Below are 18,478 nucleotides of genomic sequence, written 5' to 3' on the forward strand. Positions count from 1 at the left end.
CAGGGGAGTCAAAGTCTCTCCTCGAGGGCCGCAATCCAGTCGGGTTTTCAGGATTTCCCCAATGAATATGCATGAGATCTATTTGCATGCACTGCTTTCAATGAAATTCATTGGGGAAATCCTGAAAACCCGACTGGATTGCGGCCCGCGAGGAGGGTCTTTGAGATCCCTGGGCTAGGCTGACTCGAAAATCAAGCAAAATGAACTATTTAGAGCAGGGGAGTCAAAGTCTCTCCTCGAGGGCCGCAATCCGGTCGGGTTTTCAGGATTTCCCCAATGAATATGCATGAGATCTATTTGCATGCACTGCTTTCATTGTAGGCTAATAAATCTCACGCACATTCATTGGGGAAATCCTGAAAACCCAACTGTATTGCGGCCCTCGAGGAGGGACTTTGACACCCCTGATGTAGCATAAAGCATTACCAGAGGTGACAAACTTACTCTTTGTGCCAATCGTAGATCTGGTGAATATTCCCAAATACTATTTTGTCTTTTCCTTTCATATCCTCAGGAACTCCTCGCTTTTCAATTGCCTGCATGAAACCCTGGGACACAGAAAACGTTGCGACGTCAGTGGAACACTTTTACACATCTATAGTTTACGAACAAACTTGTCTCTGCAAGCCATTCATCCTTTCCTTAAAACATTTCAAACGGGCACACAATTTGGCAAAGGCAGTTTAGCATACTAACAGTTTAAAAAGAACTTTCATTAACTATCACAGAGCAGGAACTATCTTCTCACTGGGCTGTGTTGTGTGCCTAATTTTTGCACATTAAGAGAGTCAATCAGCCGGCAGCGCTCGGTGTTTTGCTGGGGCTATATAGTCAAACCTCGGTTTGCGAGTGTTTTGCAAGACGAGCAAAACATTCTCGCAAATCTTATCTTGGAAACCGAGCGTTGACTCGATTTGCGAGCACCCCCCCCCCCTCGAGAACCGTCATCACTCTTCCCCCCGCTCGGAGATCCGAGAATCTCGGAGAGAGTGAGAACCAGAAGGCCTTGAGCATGCGCAGATGCTCAAGGCCCAGGCAAGAGGCAGGAACTTTTTTCACCGGCACATCCTGTGGGCTGCGTGCAGGTGCCAGATGGGGTAAGGCTGAATGTTGTTCCGGTGGTGCTGGTTTGCAAGGGGGGGGGGGGGAGCAGCACCGCTGGCCTCGGGGAGTGGGGGTGGGTGGGAACGTATCAAGCGAGTTTCCCTTACTTCCTATGGGGAAACTCGCTTTGATATACGAGTAATTTGGTTTACGAGCATGTTTCTGGAACAAATTATGCTCGTAAACCAAGATTCCACTGTACTTGAAATTGAAAAACAGACCATGTCTCAACTTTGGCATTGAATTTCTGGGTTTGCAGAGCCAGCCACACCACAGCTGATTGAGTGCGATATTCAGCACTTAACCAGCTATGCAGTATCATTTAGGCACTAAACCCGTCTGGTTAACGTATTGAAAATTGGCTCTTAAACAACCCAAGTGCTTGACTCCACCCTCACAACACCCCCAAAATAACCACTAACCAGACATTTTCAGCTACACTGACTGGTTAAAGTGCCTTTGAACATGACAGGTTAGTCCCAAACATGAGATGTAACCAGCTAGGAGTCATTTCTTGCAGGTTATATCACCGAGTATCAAGCCACTAGGAGGGGGGTGCTGAAAAGTTCTCAGCCCAGCCAAGAAGAGACCGACGTGGATATGATTCAATCAATGATCTGAATAGGGTTACCAGAAAGTAAGGCTACAACAGAACAGACCTGCCCAAAAATTTTGCTCGCGAATGTAGGACAGCGAGGTTAGGGGAATCACCCGGCGATCATGGAGAATCGCCCGGAGTGCTTGTTTAAATATTAATGACCTCGTTGCAATATATTTACATGTCAAGAGTCGGAGTCTTGCCAGGAAGCTTGGAAAAGGCCCCGGTGAGCCCTCTTGAGAATTGGCCGACAGAATACTTCCACGCTAAACCGTCTGGAAACGATTTAGCGACCTTGGTTAAAGGCATGGCGGGTTTTGAGAATCTTCCCCTAAGTCTACCACATTCAGCGGGGTGGGGGGGGGGGGAGACAAATTTTTCCCCGTCCCAGCAGGAATTCAATTTCCCTGTCCCCTCCCCATGAGTTTTGTCGCTGTCCCTGTTCCTGCCCCATTCCTTTAAGCTCTACCTTAACCGCACAAGCCTCAAACACTTTGGGCTAGATTCATTAAGCCCACCGATCGTGTTTGCGATCATGTACCGACCCGATTTTCCTCCAGCCCGAGTCACTAGCCTCTGTGCTGATCATCCTCCGATCCGATCTAAGCATGCAAATGAGGGGGAATGGCTCAAAATTCAGTGGTGCGCTCACTGTTTAAACTGGATAGATGTGAGCATATAACAGAATATTTTATAAGGTTGTATTGGCTGAAGGTAAAGGATAAGATCCGGTACAAGCTACTGGTGAATGCCTTTATGTGCTTACAGAAGTTGGCCCCTAAACACCTGGTCCAGAGCATCTTGCCGTGTGAGCTGGCTTGACTGCTCCGCTCAATTGAGCATTGTGATCTGTCTGTACCATCTGTGTGGGATGTTAAGACTTACCTCTTTCTGAAACAGTGCCTTTCACTGCATTGGCCCCTGGGAGTGGAACAACCTTCCAGGTTACATTCGCCAGCAGCAAAATGTACAGAACTTTAGGAAACGGCTGAAAAGATATCTAAAATGAAATACAGTTCTCCCTCGATATTCGCGGGGGTTCCGTTCCAGGAACACCCCCCCCCCCGCGAATCTTGAAAAACTGCGAATACGGTTTTTCGTGGGGGGAGACTGGAGAGGGCAGCGGGAGAGGCAGGAGAGAGCAGCCGGAGCGCCGGCGAGTGAAGGAAACCACTCGCTGTATGCTCCGACCGCCTCTTCCTGCACTAAAGTCGGGCCTTAACCAATCAGGAGCTGCGTGTCAAAGCAGCTCCTGATTGGTAAGGCCCGACTTTAGTGCAGGAAGAGGCGGTCGGAGCATACGGCGAGTGGTTTCCTTCACTCACCGGCGCTCTGGCTGCTCTCTCCAGCTGTCCTCTCCTGGTCGGCGGTCGGAAAATACCGCGAATGACCGGGACCGCGAACCGCCGACCGCGAATGACCGGGGGAACACTGTATAGGGTATGAGTTTGGCTGAGGGAGAAGGAGTGATGACTCTTGAGTGCTGGTCATGGAGGCGTTCGATGGTCTGGTTGGTTTTATTTGGTTTAATGATGTCTGTTATTTGAGGCATCTTGTATGACTTATGGAATTTTATATTTTGATGTATGTGTGGATTTGGCCAGTTTTGGCCTTAAATTATATTCGTCACTGATGCGACGTGTATGTTATATGTAATTTGTTTTGATATGTAAGTATGCAATTTGTTATAGGGTGACCTTGAAGTGTTTTGTACGACAAATGTAAATGTTTTAATTTGTATGTTAATATGTAACTCGCCCTGGATAAGGGCGAGTGAGAAATAAAACTAACATATGTAGGCAGACAGCGATTCACTATAAAAAAGAAAAAAAAAAAAAGAGGAACACTGACTGGGCTGGCCGATCCCAAAACAAGCGACTGCTAAGGACCAGTTGCACACGTCCCTGCCGATTCTCCTGCTCCATGCCGCCCTGAAATCCCAGCCAACTTACACCAGCCCTGCTCGGTCTGCCCTGCTCTCTTCTGCCATTCTCCTGCTATAAGCTGTAGTGATGGAGTGTGTGGTCCCGATGGGGACCTTTGCTGAGCAGGTTCCAGGAGCCAAAGTTGAGGGTTATGCTACTGCCTGGTAACCTGTTCATTACAAAAGTTTATTTATTTATAAACCTGACAGTAGAAACCAGAAAGGCCTAACAAGGGAGAGGCTAAAAGGAGCTGTGGGATTATAAGCTCTCTGCTCCCTGCCCCGATTATCCTGCAGCGTGAGCCTGTAGTTTTAACCCGCTTTAAACCCGCGGGTTAAAACCATTGGCTTGCAAGTAAAAAATTTAAAAAAAGAAGAACACGGACATCAAATATATGCGCAGACCATCTACAGCAGGGGTGTCAAAGTCCCTCCTCGAGGGCCACAATCCAGTCGGGGTTTCAGGATTTCCCCAATGAAAATGCATGAGATCTATTTGCGTGCACTGCTTTCATTGTATACTAATAGATCTCATGCATATTCATTGGGGAAATCCTGAAACCCTGACTGGATTGCGGCCCTCGAGGAGGGACTTTGACACCCCTGATCTACAGGCAAAGAAGATGGTTTGCGCATGCATCAGGATCGCTCTCAAGCGATCCATGTGGTCGGTGGGGGGCATTCCTCCAATTGCCCCCATTTGAATACAGATCCATTGTGAATCAGTTGGCCTGCCTCGAGTCAGACACAGATCGGAGTGAATCGGTAAGGTTAGTGAATCTAGCCCTTTATGATTTTAGAGTGTTTGAGGCTTGTGCAGATGAGGACAGAGCTTAGGCATTGATGGAATGAGGCATTATGACATCACAATCTGAGCTCTAGAATGTTGCTATTTATGATTTTAAAGCATTTGAGGCTTGGGCAGATGAGGACGGAGCTTAGGCATCGGTGGAATGAGGCATTATGACATCACAATCTGAGCTCTAGAATATTGCTACTTAGGATTTTAAAGTGTTTGAGGCTTGTGCAGATGAGGACGGAACTTAGGCATTGGTGGAATGAGGCATTATGACATCACAATCTGAGCTCTAGAATTTTTCTACTTATGATTTTAAAGTGTTTGAAGCTTGTGCAGATGAGGACGGAGTTTAGGCAAAGGTGGAATGAGGCATTATGACATCACAATCTGAGCACTAGAATTTTGCTACTTATGATTTTTAAGGGTTTGAGGCTTGTGCAGATGAGGACAGAGCTTAGGCATTTGTGGAATGAGGCATTATGACATCACAATCTGAGCTCTAGAATGTTGCTACTTATGATTTTAAAGTGTTTGAAGCTTGTGCAGATGAGGACGGAGTTTAGGCATTGGTGGAATGAGGCATTATGACATCACAATCTGAGCTCTAGAATGTTGCTACTTATGATTTTAAAGTGTTTGAGGCTTGTGCAGATGAGGATGGAGCTTAGGCATTGGTGGAATGAGGCATTATGACATCACAATCTGAGCTCTAGAATGTTGCTACTTAGGATTCTAAAGTGTTTGAGGCTTGGCCAGATGAGGACAGAACTTGCAGGAATGGGGCAGGGACAGGGGAAGAACTCACCAAGATGTGAAAATGAGTTCCCATGGGGAAGGGGAAAAAATTGTCCCCATGTCATTCTCTACAACAAACCCTAATTCAGCTCCATTTTCTCCTCTCCATCACAATGTGGACAGTTTTACTCAGTGACATCTGACAGTTGCAGCTGTCTCCGAGTAAAGATGACTAAAGTAAAAGATACAAAATGTCAAGAATGGTCATTCTTTCATGTGACGGATCCATCAGCAGTCTGCAAAAAAAGTTACATGTTTGAACTTGGGTAACTTTTTTATTTTTTTCACATAAAAGGATGGGATTTGGACTGTTGTGTTATAAATTGCTGTAGCAAAATTCATCAAAACCCATTTTTATTTCTGGTGAATTTAGTCACCTTTTCCCCCACAATGGCCACATTTCAGAATCTACTTTTAGATGCTTCACTGTTCTCAGCCCTTTACATCATCTCAGTGTATTGCAAACTGTGTGCCGCGGTACATTGGGGAGGAGGTGAGGTGCTGGCACGACTGATGACTGTTTACAGGATGTGCCTCTTGCGAAGAGAGGCACGTCCTGTAAGCAATCTCCCGACGCCGGTCCCTCTCCTCTCTGTCGGCCCTTCTCTCGACTTGAGGCCCGTTTTAAGGGCCTTTGCGCATGCACTGATGTCATCACGCCGACGCCAGCGCACTTCTGGGTGTCTCGAGCCAGGGACACTAGATTTAATGTGCCCTGGTTCGAAAAAGTTTGCAAGACAGTGATCTAACTGGACAGGCCCTTGTGAAAACCAGACAGTTGTACTAAAATCCGTCCAAACGTTAAACAGGAAGTGGCAGAACATTTAGTGGGATCCGGCACATAACTCTCACAAACCAACATCCGCATTCACAACCAGAGCTTAAAGATATTGGCAAAACTTACCTCAACCACAATTCCTAAGTCTTTGACGTAATCTTTCTCCGTCTGTACCAATTCATTGAGAACAAACCTAAAAATGGATTTATACAAAAACGACATCGTGTGATTTTTTTTTCTCAGTTTAAAAGCATGCAGGCATTAAGAACACATCATCTTTAGCTCAAAAACCATCAGTCGAGACATTTCTAGTGGCCAAATGCAAATCTGTGGCTTTGGAGGGATCTGAGGAACGGAGTGGGTAGACAGAGTCTCTAATCTCGATGATCTGAGCATAAATTGGGGAGTAGGCGAACAGACTTCCTGAGCCAATGTAGCACAGATTTCTTCTGAGGACATGAAAAACAAACATCTTTCTGTGCGTAAGAAAAAGACAGCTATGGTAAAACAGTTCTCTGGCCTTCCTTTGTCCCCCCACCCTTGGTCACATACTACCCGTGGTCCTTCAAACTTTTTCTGCCGGAAGCAAAAAGTGTTCTGGGCTTCTAGGACATCAATCATTACCAGTGGTTTTTCTACAACCTCCATCAAATAAGTCAGCTTACAGACTATGAGATCTAATACTTTCCTGTGCGCGGGACCTGCTGAGTGGAACAAGCTTCCAGAATATATCAAGGTAGTATAGAGAAATAAAACAAAGGGAATAAGGTGATATTTTACGACGAGCTTTTGAAGGTAACCCTTCTTCAGATCAGAAATAAGCACATGCTGACAAATATCAGCATATATAAGGAAAACATGAAAGCATTTGGGGGATAGGAAGAGGGAGGGATGGGTGGGCAGGAGACAGAAAGGTGGCAGAGCAGTTTTTATAGTGGGAAAGAAAGTAACAAAAAGATTTGTGTAAATAAAAAAAAATTGTTAAAACAGTAACTGTTTTGCAAGATGAAGTATGATGGATTTTATATGATCTGGCCTGGCAATTTTGATGTTTTATATATATATAGTGGTACCTCGGTTTATGAGTGCATCGGTTTGCGAGTGTTTTGCAAGACGAGCAAAACATTTGCCAAATCGGTGCCTCGGAAACCGAGCATGGCTCGATTTACGAGCACCCCCCCCCCCCGCAATCCGGCACCCCCCCTGCCTCGATCCGACCCCCCCCCTGCCACGATCCGACCCCCCCGCCACGATCCGACCCCCCCGCCACGATCCGACCCCCCCGACACGACTGGGCACCCCCCGACACGATCCAACCCCAGACCCCCGACCCCCGACACAATTGGGCACCCCCTGCCGCTTTTTACCCTCATCTGGGCACTCTTGAAGATCGGCCTTCGTCTGCTGGGCCTTGAGCATCTGAGCATGCTCAAGGCCTGCGAGTTCACATTCTGAAAGTGAACGTGAACTCGCAGATGCTCAGATGCTCAAGGCCCAGCAGACGAGGAGTCCTATCTTCTAGAGTGCCCAGATGAGGGTAAGAAGCGGCGGGGGGGGGGTGCCCAATTGTGTCGGGGGGGATGTCGGATCGTGTCGGAGGGGTGCCCAATCGTGTCGGGGGGGGGGTCGGATCGTGTTGGGGGGGTCGGATCGTGGCGGGGGTGTGTGCCGGTTCGAGGCGGGGGGGGGGGGGGGGGTGCCGGATCGCAGGGGGGGCCTTCGAGGGGAGCAATGCCGGTTCTCGGGGGGAACGCATCAAAGCGAGTTTCCATTATTTCCTATGGGGAAACTCGCTTTGATAAACGAGCATTTTGGATTACGAGCATGCTCCTGGAACGGATTATACTCGTAATCCAAGGTACTACTGTATATATAATATATTATATAATATATATATATATATATATTTTTTTTTTTTAACAGTAATTGAGTATGCTTGGTTGTAGTCCGCCTTGTTTAACGGTGGGATATAAACTATAAGTCCACCAGTAGGGAGCAATTCTTTCTTCCCTACCCCTCTCTGCTAACAAGAAAAGCTGTGTCTTGGGAAATAGTTCATAGTTTCAAAGCATACAAAAAGCGCCATCTCAAATGATCTCACCATCTCAATGGATAAAAACACAACCTAAACTTATATCTGTGTAAAAGTGTTGGCAGAGGAAGGTCAGAGGGATTTTATTGCAGACCTGCTCTCATCTTTGGGGCCCACACTGACACCTTCTTCAAAGCAGGTTTAAAGTTTCAAGTTTATTTAAAAATTTGATTTAATCGCAAAATCTTAATCCAATGCGAATTACAAATAACAATAAAATCAGAGCAAATAAAAACACATTAATTGCACCGGACAATAATACAACTTTTGATCTACCAAACAAAACAGGGAAAAAGGAGAGAAAAAAAAAAAGATTAAATACAATTTGTAAATAACATAAAAAGGGCATGGGTAAAGAAACAATAGGATGGGAACAGGTGACCCACTTAATTTTCACTTAACAGCATTATTAGTCCACTAAAGAGTATCCTGATTATATAGGGCTCCTTTAACAAAGATGCGTTAGGGCCTTAACGTGAGGAATAGCGTGTGCTAAAATGCCACGCACACTAGCCGCTACCGCCTCCTCTTGAGCAGGCGGTAGTTTTTCGGCTAGTGCGCGCTCCATCTTTTCAGGAGACCTTTGAACTTACTAAGCAATTTTTCTTCCCTTATATTAATTGGGAGCGAATTCCAAATTTGAGGAGCCGTGACAGAGAAGATCGTGTCCCTCCTTGAATAGATATGTCTTAGTGAAGGGACTAAGAGGAGAGATTTTTCTTCAGATCTTAAAGATTTTGTGGGGTATTTTGTTCATTAAAGTGTTATGTGTAAATAAAGCTATTTTATATGTAATTCTATGATGTACAGGTAACCAAGGCTTTTCCTTTAGAAGTGGAGTCACATGATTAAATTTTTTCTTTTTAGTAATTATTTTTATTGCAGTGTTTTGGAGGATTTGCAGTCTGCGCATTTCTTTTAAGGCTATTCCCTTGAACAAAGCATTGCAGTAGTCAATTTTTGATATAACTAACGAGTGTATTAAAATATTCACTGATGATTCGTCCAAAAATGCAGATAATGATCTAATCCAGTGTTTTTCAACCTTTTTACACCTATGGACCGGCAGAAATAAAAGAATTATTCTGTGGACCGGCATCGGTCTGTGGACTGGCGGTTGAAGAACACTGGGCTAAGTCGTGGGCCAGACCCCGCCCATCTCTACCCCAGTCCCCGCCCCCATAATAGTACTATTTGCACCTTGCACGTCCCGTGCCTCATCTGGAAGCCTTCCCTCTGACGCTGCAACGTCGGAGAGAAGGCTTTCGGTTCCGGCGCAGGACGCCCGTAGGAGCCGCTGTCCGTGGCTTTGTGCACTGAATCAGTGAGGAAGAGGGAGCTGGCTCGAAGATAACGCCGCATCGATCGCACCATGGACCGGCGGTTGAAGAACACTGTTTTGGGCCTGATGCACGTGCTGGCCCTGTGGACCGGCAGGAAATTTCTGTGGACCGGCACTGGTCCATGGACCGGTGGTTGACGAACACTGATCTAATCAACCTTAACCTATAGAAGCAGTTACTAACAAGTGAGCTCATTTGATCATGATAATTCAATTTCTGGTCCAAAATGATCCCGAGTATCTTTACCTTGATGACTTCTTTAAGCATAATTTTATTTATGCTTATGCAGGCTTCTAATTCCGGTTTATAGACAACGGCGCGAAAGACAAAGGTGCGCCCAGACAATTGAGCGCAGCGCGGAGGTGCGTGCCGCTCTAAATTACTGTTTTTAGGGCTCCGACGGGGGGGGGCCTGGGGGGAACCCCCCAGTTTACTTAATAGACATCGCACCGGCGTTATGGGGGGTTGTAACCCTCCACATTTTACTGTAAACTGAACTTTTTCCCTAAAAACAGGGAAAAAGTGAAGTTTTCAGTAAAATGTGGTGGGTTACAACCCCCCAAACCCCCGACAACGCGGCGCAATGTCTATTAAGTAAAGTGTGTGGGGGGGGATCCCCCCCCACGCCCCCCCCCGTTGGAGCCCTAAAAACAGTAATTTAAAGCGGCACGCGCCTCTGCGCTGCGCTCAATTGTCTGGGCGCGCCTTTGTCCCGGCGCGCTTTTGACCTGACACCCTAATCCTGCCCCTCCCTGCAAGGGAATAACATTATGTGGCAGGCACTGCCTAGGATTACCAGATTTTACATAAGTAAAATCTGGACCCCCCCTAGCCCCGCCCAGTTCCACCCATCCCGGCCCTGTTACGCCCATGCCACGGCCCAGCCTGGCCCTTAGCCCCACCCCCCTAAGCCTGTTCATCTCGGTCAGGAGGGCATCCGTGCATGCCCCTCCCAACGCGATTTGCTTTTTAAAACCCAGACAAAGTGCCGGGGTTTTGAAAAGCCATCTGGACATGCCCTCTAAAAAGAGGACATGTCCGGGTAAATCCGGAGGTCTGGAAACCCTAGCAATGCCTCACCTTCCAGTAGAAAGACACATTTTCAAAGGGAATTCCCATATGGAGTTTCCTTTTGAAAATGGGATTGTAGTTGTGCTTGGAATCAGTAAGATTTAGTGTCTTTTCCTGCACAGGTCCCATAGAATGGAACAAACTTCTGGTCTACATAAGGCAGCAGAAAGATTAGTGTAATTTCAAGAAATTGTTGAAATGTCATTTATTTTGTAATGGATGAATGAGATATTTTGTATGTCTTGTTTGTATATTTTATTATGTACTAGTATTTTAGCCCGTTACATTAACGGGTGCTAGAATATATGTCTGTCTGTCTTTATTTCTGTCTCTCTCTCTGTCCCGCTGTCTTTCTATCTGTCTGTCTCTCTCCCTGGCCCCCTTTGTCTGTCTGTCTTTCTGTGTCTCTCCCTTTGTCTTTCTTCTTTTCTTTAAGTCTCCCTTCCTCCCGCTGGTGCTAGAATATATGTCTGTCTTTCTTTCTGTCTCTCTCCCTCCCTGGCCCCCTTTGTCTGTCTGTCTTTCTGTCTCTCTCCCTGCCCCTGTGTCTTTCTTCCTATCTCCTTCCCTACTTCCCTGTACAGCAGCCGCAACATTCCCTCTCCCTCCATTTCTGCCTCTGCTCCCTCAGTTTGCAGTTTCCTTCCTGCCTGGGCTTGCCAGCTCCTCAATGAGGCTACGGCATGAGAGCTCTTTTCCTTACAGCTGCATCTCCCGGCTCGTCCCCTTCTCTCTTCCAGCCAGCTGCTCCCCTCCTGTCCGCCGGCAAGACCGCGAGAGAGGAGCCTGCACGGACCGAACAGCCCGAGCCCTGACCAGTGTAACAGGAGCAGCTCATGAGAGGAGCCGCTGCAGCGTCTTTTAAGTGAAAAAGAAACTTCGGCCCGGCCTGTAGGTCAGGGGTTTCTCGGGCTGACCGCCACCCGCTGCTGGTGGCTCTGTACTCTCCCGCTGTGGCCTGCAGCCGCCGACAGCCGCCGCGGCCTGCAGCTGCCGACAGCCGCCGCGGCCTGCAGCCGCCGACAGCCTCCGCGGCCTACAATTGCCGACAGCCGCCACGGTCTGCAGCTGCTGACAGCCGCCGCGGCCGACATCCGCCTCAGGGGAAGAGAGAAAGAGAGAGATTTGCTTGCATGCGCACTCCTACCTGTGGTGGCCTACAGCGCACGGAAAACGGGCGCACGCAGGTGGGAGTGCGCATGCACGGCTTAGGGTTTTATTATATTAGATGTACACTTGTAATCTGCCTTGTTAACGGTGGACTATAAATAATCAACTATAAACTGTGGGTGTCGACCTTTATGAAGCACCAAACTTCAGAATGAAAATATTTGTTCCTTAAAACTCGCCTTCATCAGGGGTCCTAATAAATAAAATGCAATACTGAAATAATATGGACAATATTGGCAATATTAAAAACTAAAGAACTTAGTGAAATAAAAAACTGAGTGAAATGAAAAGATGGTGTTGTCATGCCATGCCTGAAGGAAGTGTGATCATGTGACAAAAAAAGGAAAAATGATATATATTAAAAAAACACAATACAAAATAAAAATAATGAAAATAATAAAAATAAGATAATAAATGAAAATAATTTACTAAACACAAGGAAAGGAACATGCAGTGAACCAAAGATAAATTAAAAATATAAAAGTGAACACTTCCTTCAGGCATGGCATGACAACACCATCTTTTCATTTCACTCAGTTTTTTATTTCACTAAGTTCCTCTGATCTCGTTCTCGAAACTATTTCAAACGCCTTCCTCAAATTTCAAAGACTCTTGATCATTGGGGACATCAATCTCCACCTTGACGACAATACCAACAAGGATACGATCGAACTGAAGAGCTTCCTCACCTCTCTCGGTTTTTCACCCCCCTCTTCATCCCCATCCCACGAAAAGGGACACACTCTAGACCTCATCACCTTCCTTAATCTTACCGCCTACAAAATCTTAGCTGGCGACACCCGCTGGGAACAGGTCCCCTGGCCTGACCACTTCCTTGGGACCTTCTCCCTCCCCATTTTCATGTCGCACCTCGGGGCTCCTCCCCTCTCCTCTAATTCCATCACCTTTCGTAAAAAAATCTCAAGCGACTTATTCTGGACAAAATTTCTCAAACAATTCTCCTCCGCTCCTAAGCCTGCAGACCCTGAATCCAACTGGCATAACTGGACCACCCTCTCTGAATCCACCTACCACTCCCTCGTCTCCCTTTCCACCAAATCCATCTCCTACCCTTGTAAAGCCCCCTGGTATCTCCCTCATCACAGAGAACTAAAGCAGAAATGTCGAGCTCTGGAGCGCAAATGGAAAAAATCTAACTCCCCTTCCGATAAACAATCCTGGAGAGCCAATATTAAGCACTACAATCCAGTGCTAAAAAAAGCTAGAAAGAACTTCTATGGTCAGAAAATCTCCAGATCCAACAACCAGAGTAGTACTCTCTTCAAAATCTGGCGCTCCCTAATCTCCAAAAAAGACTCCACCTCTCTCCCTTCCTCCCCCTCAGCTGATGCTCTAGCAAAATTCGTCAATGAAAAGGTCACTACCTTATGATCCTCCTTCCCACCTGCAGTCTCCTCAACTCCCTGGTGCTCACTGACCCCAACCCTACTCTGCTAGCCTCTAGCGCTTTCCCAGCCGACAGACTCTGGGCTGCCTTTGACCATGTATCCGATTCCCTCACCCTCAAACTCTGTCTCAAAATGAGATCCTGCAATTGTTTTTTAGACCCTTTCCCCTCCTACCTCTATGAGAAAATACCCACTCAAGCCATTTCTTCCATTACCAAACTCCTAAACTCTGCTCTACATTCGGGCCTTTTCTCCCCAGAAATGGGCCATATCGCCTTAACCCCGCTACTGAAAAAACCCGACCTCAACCCTTCCGCTCCATCCAGCTATCGCCCAATTGCAAATATCCCCCTCCTAACCAAGATGCTCAAGTCCATCATATCGACCCAACTCTCATCCTACCTAGAGAAATTCTCCATTCTCCTACCCTACCAATATGGCTTTCACCCCAATTTCAGCACCGAATTCCTTCTGACCTCCCTAATCTCCAAGGTCCAACAACTTCACTCCCGCAACAAGTTCGCTGTCCTCCTACAATTTGACCTTTCTGCCGCTTTTGACGTTGTTCACCACGACATTCTACTTTACCAACTCTCCGAGATTGGCATCACCTCTACAGTCCTTGACTGGTTCTCAAAATTCCTTCGTTCCCGTTCCTACACTGTCAACAAGAATGGCACCTCATCCTCCCCCTGGATACCAATCTGTGGAGTCCTGCAAGGTTCACCTCTATCCCCTATCCTTTTTAACATTTATATGTCCTCCCTAAAACTCCTCCAGCTATCCTCCCTTGAAACAATTTACACCTATGCTGACGACATCCTTGTCCTTCTGGAGACAGACTCGAACCTCAATGATCTCTCAGAGAACATATCCTCCTGTATCTCGAACCTGCAATCTTGGGCCCACACCGTCCAAATGAAATTGAATGAATCCAAGACAAAACTTCTTTGGCTTGGCCCAAAATTAGCTCAGCTACCCACCTCAATCCCACTGTCCTCCGGCTCCACCCTGCAGCTCGAATTCTCCAGCAAGGTCCTGGGCGTCATCATTGACTCTACAATGTCCTTCAACGACCACCTCAACTCCCTGGTAAAAAAATGCTACTTCAGCCTTCATATGCTGAGGACAGTAAGATCCTGTTTCCATCAAAAACATTTCGCCGTTCTCGTCCAATCCATCATCCTCTTCAGACTGGACTATTGCAATTCCATCTTCATCTGCCTAACGAAGAAAAACCTCCACAGACTCCAGCGGATTCAAAATGCCGCGGCCAAGCTTATCTTTGCAAAAAGTAAATTCAATCACGTCTCACTACTCCTCTCCAAGCTTCACTGGCTTCCGATAATTTCCAGAGTCCACTTCAAATGCATCTGCCTAACTTTCAAGATCCTCCACGGCATCCTTCCTCCATTAATCCCACTGTCCTGGAATTCCTCGAATCTTAGTACCACCAGACCTACTCAAAAATCAAAACTATCCTTCCCCTCATTAAAAGGCATTTCCCACCCAGTAAAACTGGGGACTTCCCTCCTCTTCAGATTCACCGAGCTCTGGAATAACCTTACCTCCCCTCTTCGGAACCTGAGTGCTCTCCAACCCTTCCGCAAACATCTTAAAACCTGGCTTTTCTCAAAAACTTAATCTCTCCCCCCTCATCTGACATCCTAGCCCTTTAACATTCCTCTTTCCTCCGATCTTCATCTAACCCCTTTCCTTGTAGTTCCTTTCTCTTCACAATTCCCTGTAAACCGTGCCGAGCTCTATGACCATGGAGATGGTGCGGTATACAAACCTAAGATTTAGTTTAGTTTAGTTTTTAATATTGCTAATATTGTCCATATTATTTCAGTATTGCATTTTATTTATTAGGACCCCTGACGAAGGCGTGTTGTCCGAAACACAGACCGTGTTGGGTCCCTTGGTTGGTAAAAAGGTTTTTATATTACTGCATTTTCGATTTCAAATATGTTTGAGTTTCAAATACAAAATAGAGAAACAAATAATGGAGCAGAAACATCAAATAACAAGTGAACAATGAGGTTCAACAGAACCATCAGGAAATCCAGAGGGTTAATATACAAAATACCTCATATAGAACCTTAGGGGGATAACCAGATGGTCCAAAAGGGACCAAATATATTCCTGAAGAGGAAGAGAAAAAGAGGAGAGAAAGGAAAGATGAGAAGAAAAAGAGCAAAGCCAGGGAAATATTAAGGAAGTGAAGCAAGTATATAAAGAATGCAGGACGGACATCCCGACCCCATATGGGGTAGCAGAGAAAGGAAGGGGATAAAGATGGTACCATCAGAACCATAGGGAAAGACAACGGCTAAGGAGAGAAATGTTGAATAGGTTCCCAAATTCGGGAAATAAGCAGAGCTCTGTTTGAAAATTCTGCCGCTTTCGTCTCATACAAATGGATCATAAGCACAGTGTTCCACCAGAAGACAACATTAAGTAAGTCTGCAGACTTCCAACTGTGAAATATCATTTCAGTCTTTATAGCGATCAGTATATTAAAAATAGATTGTTGACTGGCAGAAAGAGGGTCTGACACCGCTAAAGCTCTAAAAAGTAAGATGTCAAATGAGAATTCAGAGGAAATAGGTATAATACGCTGGATAAGGTGCCATATTCGTGCCCAAAACTCCTTAAGAACGGGACAAGCATAGATCATATGATGAAGATCCCCTAACTCCGACACACAGTGCCAACATAGATTGGAGTCTCTGAGACCTGCCATAAACATCTTATTGGGCGTCCAGAAGGCTTTATAAGCAAGAAAATATAAAGATTGAGATAAGTTGGCAGATGCCGTTGGACGAACAATTTTACAAAAATAATGATCCCAATCCTGGTCAGAACCACGCCATGTAGTGTGGGATGACCAAGCATCAGTATATCTCGTGGATCTAAGTTATAAATTGGATCGGAGTTCTTTATAGAAGAGGGACGTGGTATGACCAAGTACTAGACCCATATGTGAGAATGTCCTAAAGACAGAAGTCGGAGGATATGTAAAGATGGAAGGAGAGCATTTCTTCAAGCAATGAGAGAGTTGTATCCAATGAAAGCATTCCGAGGGTGGGAGGGCAAACTTGTCCATGATCTGAGAAAAAGATAGGAGTGTCCCATTGTCCAAGATCTGATTCAATGTCCAAATCCCCCTATCCATCCAAGAGCGCCAACAAATAAAACGATTATTAATATGGAAGGAGGAGTTGTACCATAAAGGAGAAGAAGCCGTAAGTCGTCTATCGGATCTAGAAATATGATCAAAATGTTGGATCGCTTGGAGAGTAGCACAGATGGCAACAGATTTAGAGGGTAGCGAAGAGGGGGAGAGGAACGGTAAGCAAGACAGTGGAATCGGGCGCACAATATGTTGTTCAATGCGAAGCCAGGCAGTTAGATTTAGGGATAAAGAAGGGTCCTGGGTCCACAATGAGCTATAGCGAAGAAGCGATGCTATGTGGTAAAGGAAAAAATCCGGAAATCCCATGCCCCCATTTTCTTTAGAGGACTTAAGGATTTTCAACAAAATGCGAGGGGTCTTGTTACACCAGAGATAAGCTGATAATTTGCTCTCGATGGTTTTGTAGAACTCCTTTGGGGCCAGCCTAGGTAGCATGGAAAGATAGTAATTAACAACCGGATTGATAGTCATTTTAATAGCTTCAAGGCATCCCCACCACGATAAAGAGAGGGGGGACCATCGTTTCAACAAAGTGTCTACCTTAGCTGTTAAAGTAGATAAGTTAATAGACATCATAGTGTCGGTATCCTGATGAAAAAGGGTGCCAAGGTATTTCAATGAAGAGCTGGCCCAGCGAAATGAGGTGGGACCACAGTCGGCTAGAGAAGTAACATCATTAAGAGGCATGACTTCGGATTTGTCCCAATTTATACGATAACCCGAGCGTCGAGAAAAATCAGATACCAATTGGAGAAGTACGGGAATAGAGGAGGCTGGTTTAGAGAGAAACACAAGCAAATCGTCAGCATATGCTAATGTTTTAACTTGAAAGGAGCCTACAGGGACCCCTACCAGATGAAGATGTTGACGGATGGCCAGCAATAGTGGTTCAAGGGCTAAATTAAATAAGAGAGGAGATTGGGGGCAGACTTGGCGAGTGCCTCTATGGAGATATACGGGAGCAGAGAGAGAGTCATTGATTCGTAATCTGGAATAGGGCTATATTACTGCATTTTAACTTTGGAATAATAAATTTTTGCCTGCATCGTGTACATTGTCTGCAGTTTTTATTTGGTTTTCATGGGTACATAATTCCACATTTCTGTCCTTCAAATCTAGTTTGTTTAAAAAATTTATGTGAGGGACTTACAGTGTAATTACATAAGAACATAAGAATAGCCTTACTGGGTCAGACCAATGTTTTTCATGTAGTGGGTCAGATCAAGCCCAGTAGCCCATTCTCATGATGGCCAATCCAGGTCCCTAGTAGTACCTGGCCAAAACCCAAGGAGTATCGACATTCCATACAGAATCTCAAAGAATAGCAAGATTCCGGAATCCCAGAGAGTAACAAGATTCTGGAACCCCAAAGAGTAGCAACATTCCATGCTACCGATCCAGGGCAAGCAGTGGCATCCCCCATGTCTTTCTCAATAAAAGACTACGGACTTTTCCTCCAAGAATCCCCACTATAAGGCAAATCAAGAGGTATTAATCACAGGGGCCCTGCATGCATGACAAACCACCGTGTCTGAAGGGGTTGCACAATAAATAATGGGAAAAAAATTTGACAGAAGAGAAATTAAGAGCAAGTCGTGTCATGATGGCAGAAAACAGAGCTTTCTTGTGTTTTCCATTAGACAATGGCAGACAAAAGCCTCATTGTCTTACAGGGTTAAGAGTTATTTCTGCAGACTTTTGTACCAGAGATTGGATAATTCCCCAGGTGCTATGGCAAAGCATACAACGGCTCATCTGATTTTGTATAATTAGAAAAATTTATATATTGCTTTCCTGACAAAATTATTTAAAGTAATTTATAATCAGCAATATACATGTCATAAATCATGAAGCCAACATGGATTTAGTCAAGGGAAATCTTGTCTCACCAATCTACTGCATTTCTTTGAAAGAGTGAATGAACATGTGGATAAAGGTGAGTTTGGATTTTTAAAAGGCATTTGACAAAGTATCTCATGAGAGACTTCTGAGGAAATTAGAAAGTCATGGGATAGGAGGTAATCTCCTATTAGGAATGCTCTAGTAAGTTCCTGTAACTTGGTCAGATCAGTTTGTGGTTTTGTCCAGGTCACCGAGCAGGGTTAAATCATCTACTGAATTCCAATTATTAATGAAAGCAGCTGCAGATGTTGAAAAGATGGACCTGGATTTACTTACTGCAGTTTTTAAAGCAAG

General features: G+C 45.5%; 1 protein-coding gene across 6 annotated transcripts in view; it reads right to left on the reverse strand.

The window, feature by feature from the left end:
- KALRN (kalirin RhoGEF kinase) overlaps positions 1-18,478 on the reverse strand; it is a 1,310,049-nt gene that overhangs the window by 127,003 nt on the left and 1,164,568 nt on the right. For all 6 annotated transcript variants that reach the window (XM_033944399.1, XM_033944394.1, XM_033944393.1 and 3 more), the window contains 2 exons: positions 6,125-6,191; positions 445-548 (listed from right to left, as the gene is read on the reverse strand). In XM_033944399.1, the coding sequence (XP_033800290.1) occupies positions 445-548; positions 6,125-6,191 (171 nt within the window). The remainder of the gene's footprint in view (positions 1-444; positions 549-6,124; positions 6,192-18,478) is intronic.

Source organism: Geotrypetes seraphini, chromosome 5 (assembly GCF_902459505.1).
Source record: "Geotrypetes seraphini chromosome 5, aGeoSer1.1, whole genome shotgun sequence".
In the NCBI taxonomy this organism is placed as follows: domain Eukaryota; kingdom Metazoa; phylum Chordata; class Amphibia; order Gymnophiona; family Dermophiidae; genus Geotrypetes; species Geotrypetes seraphini.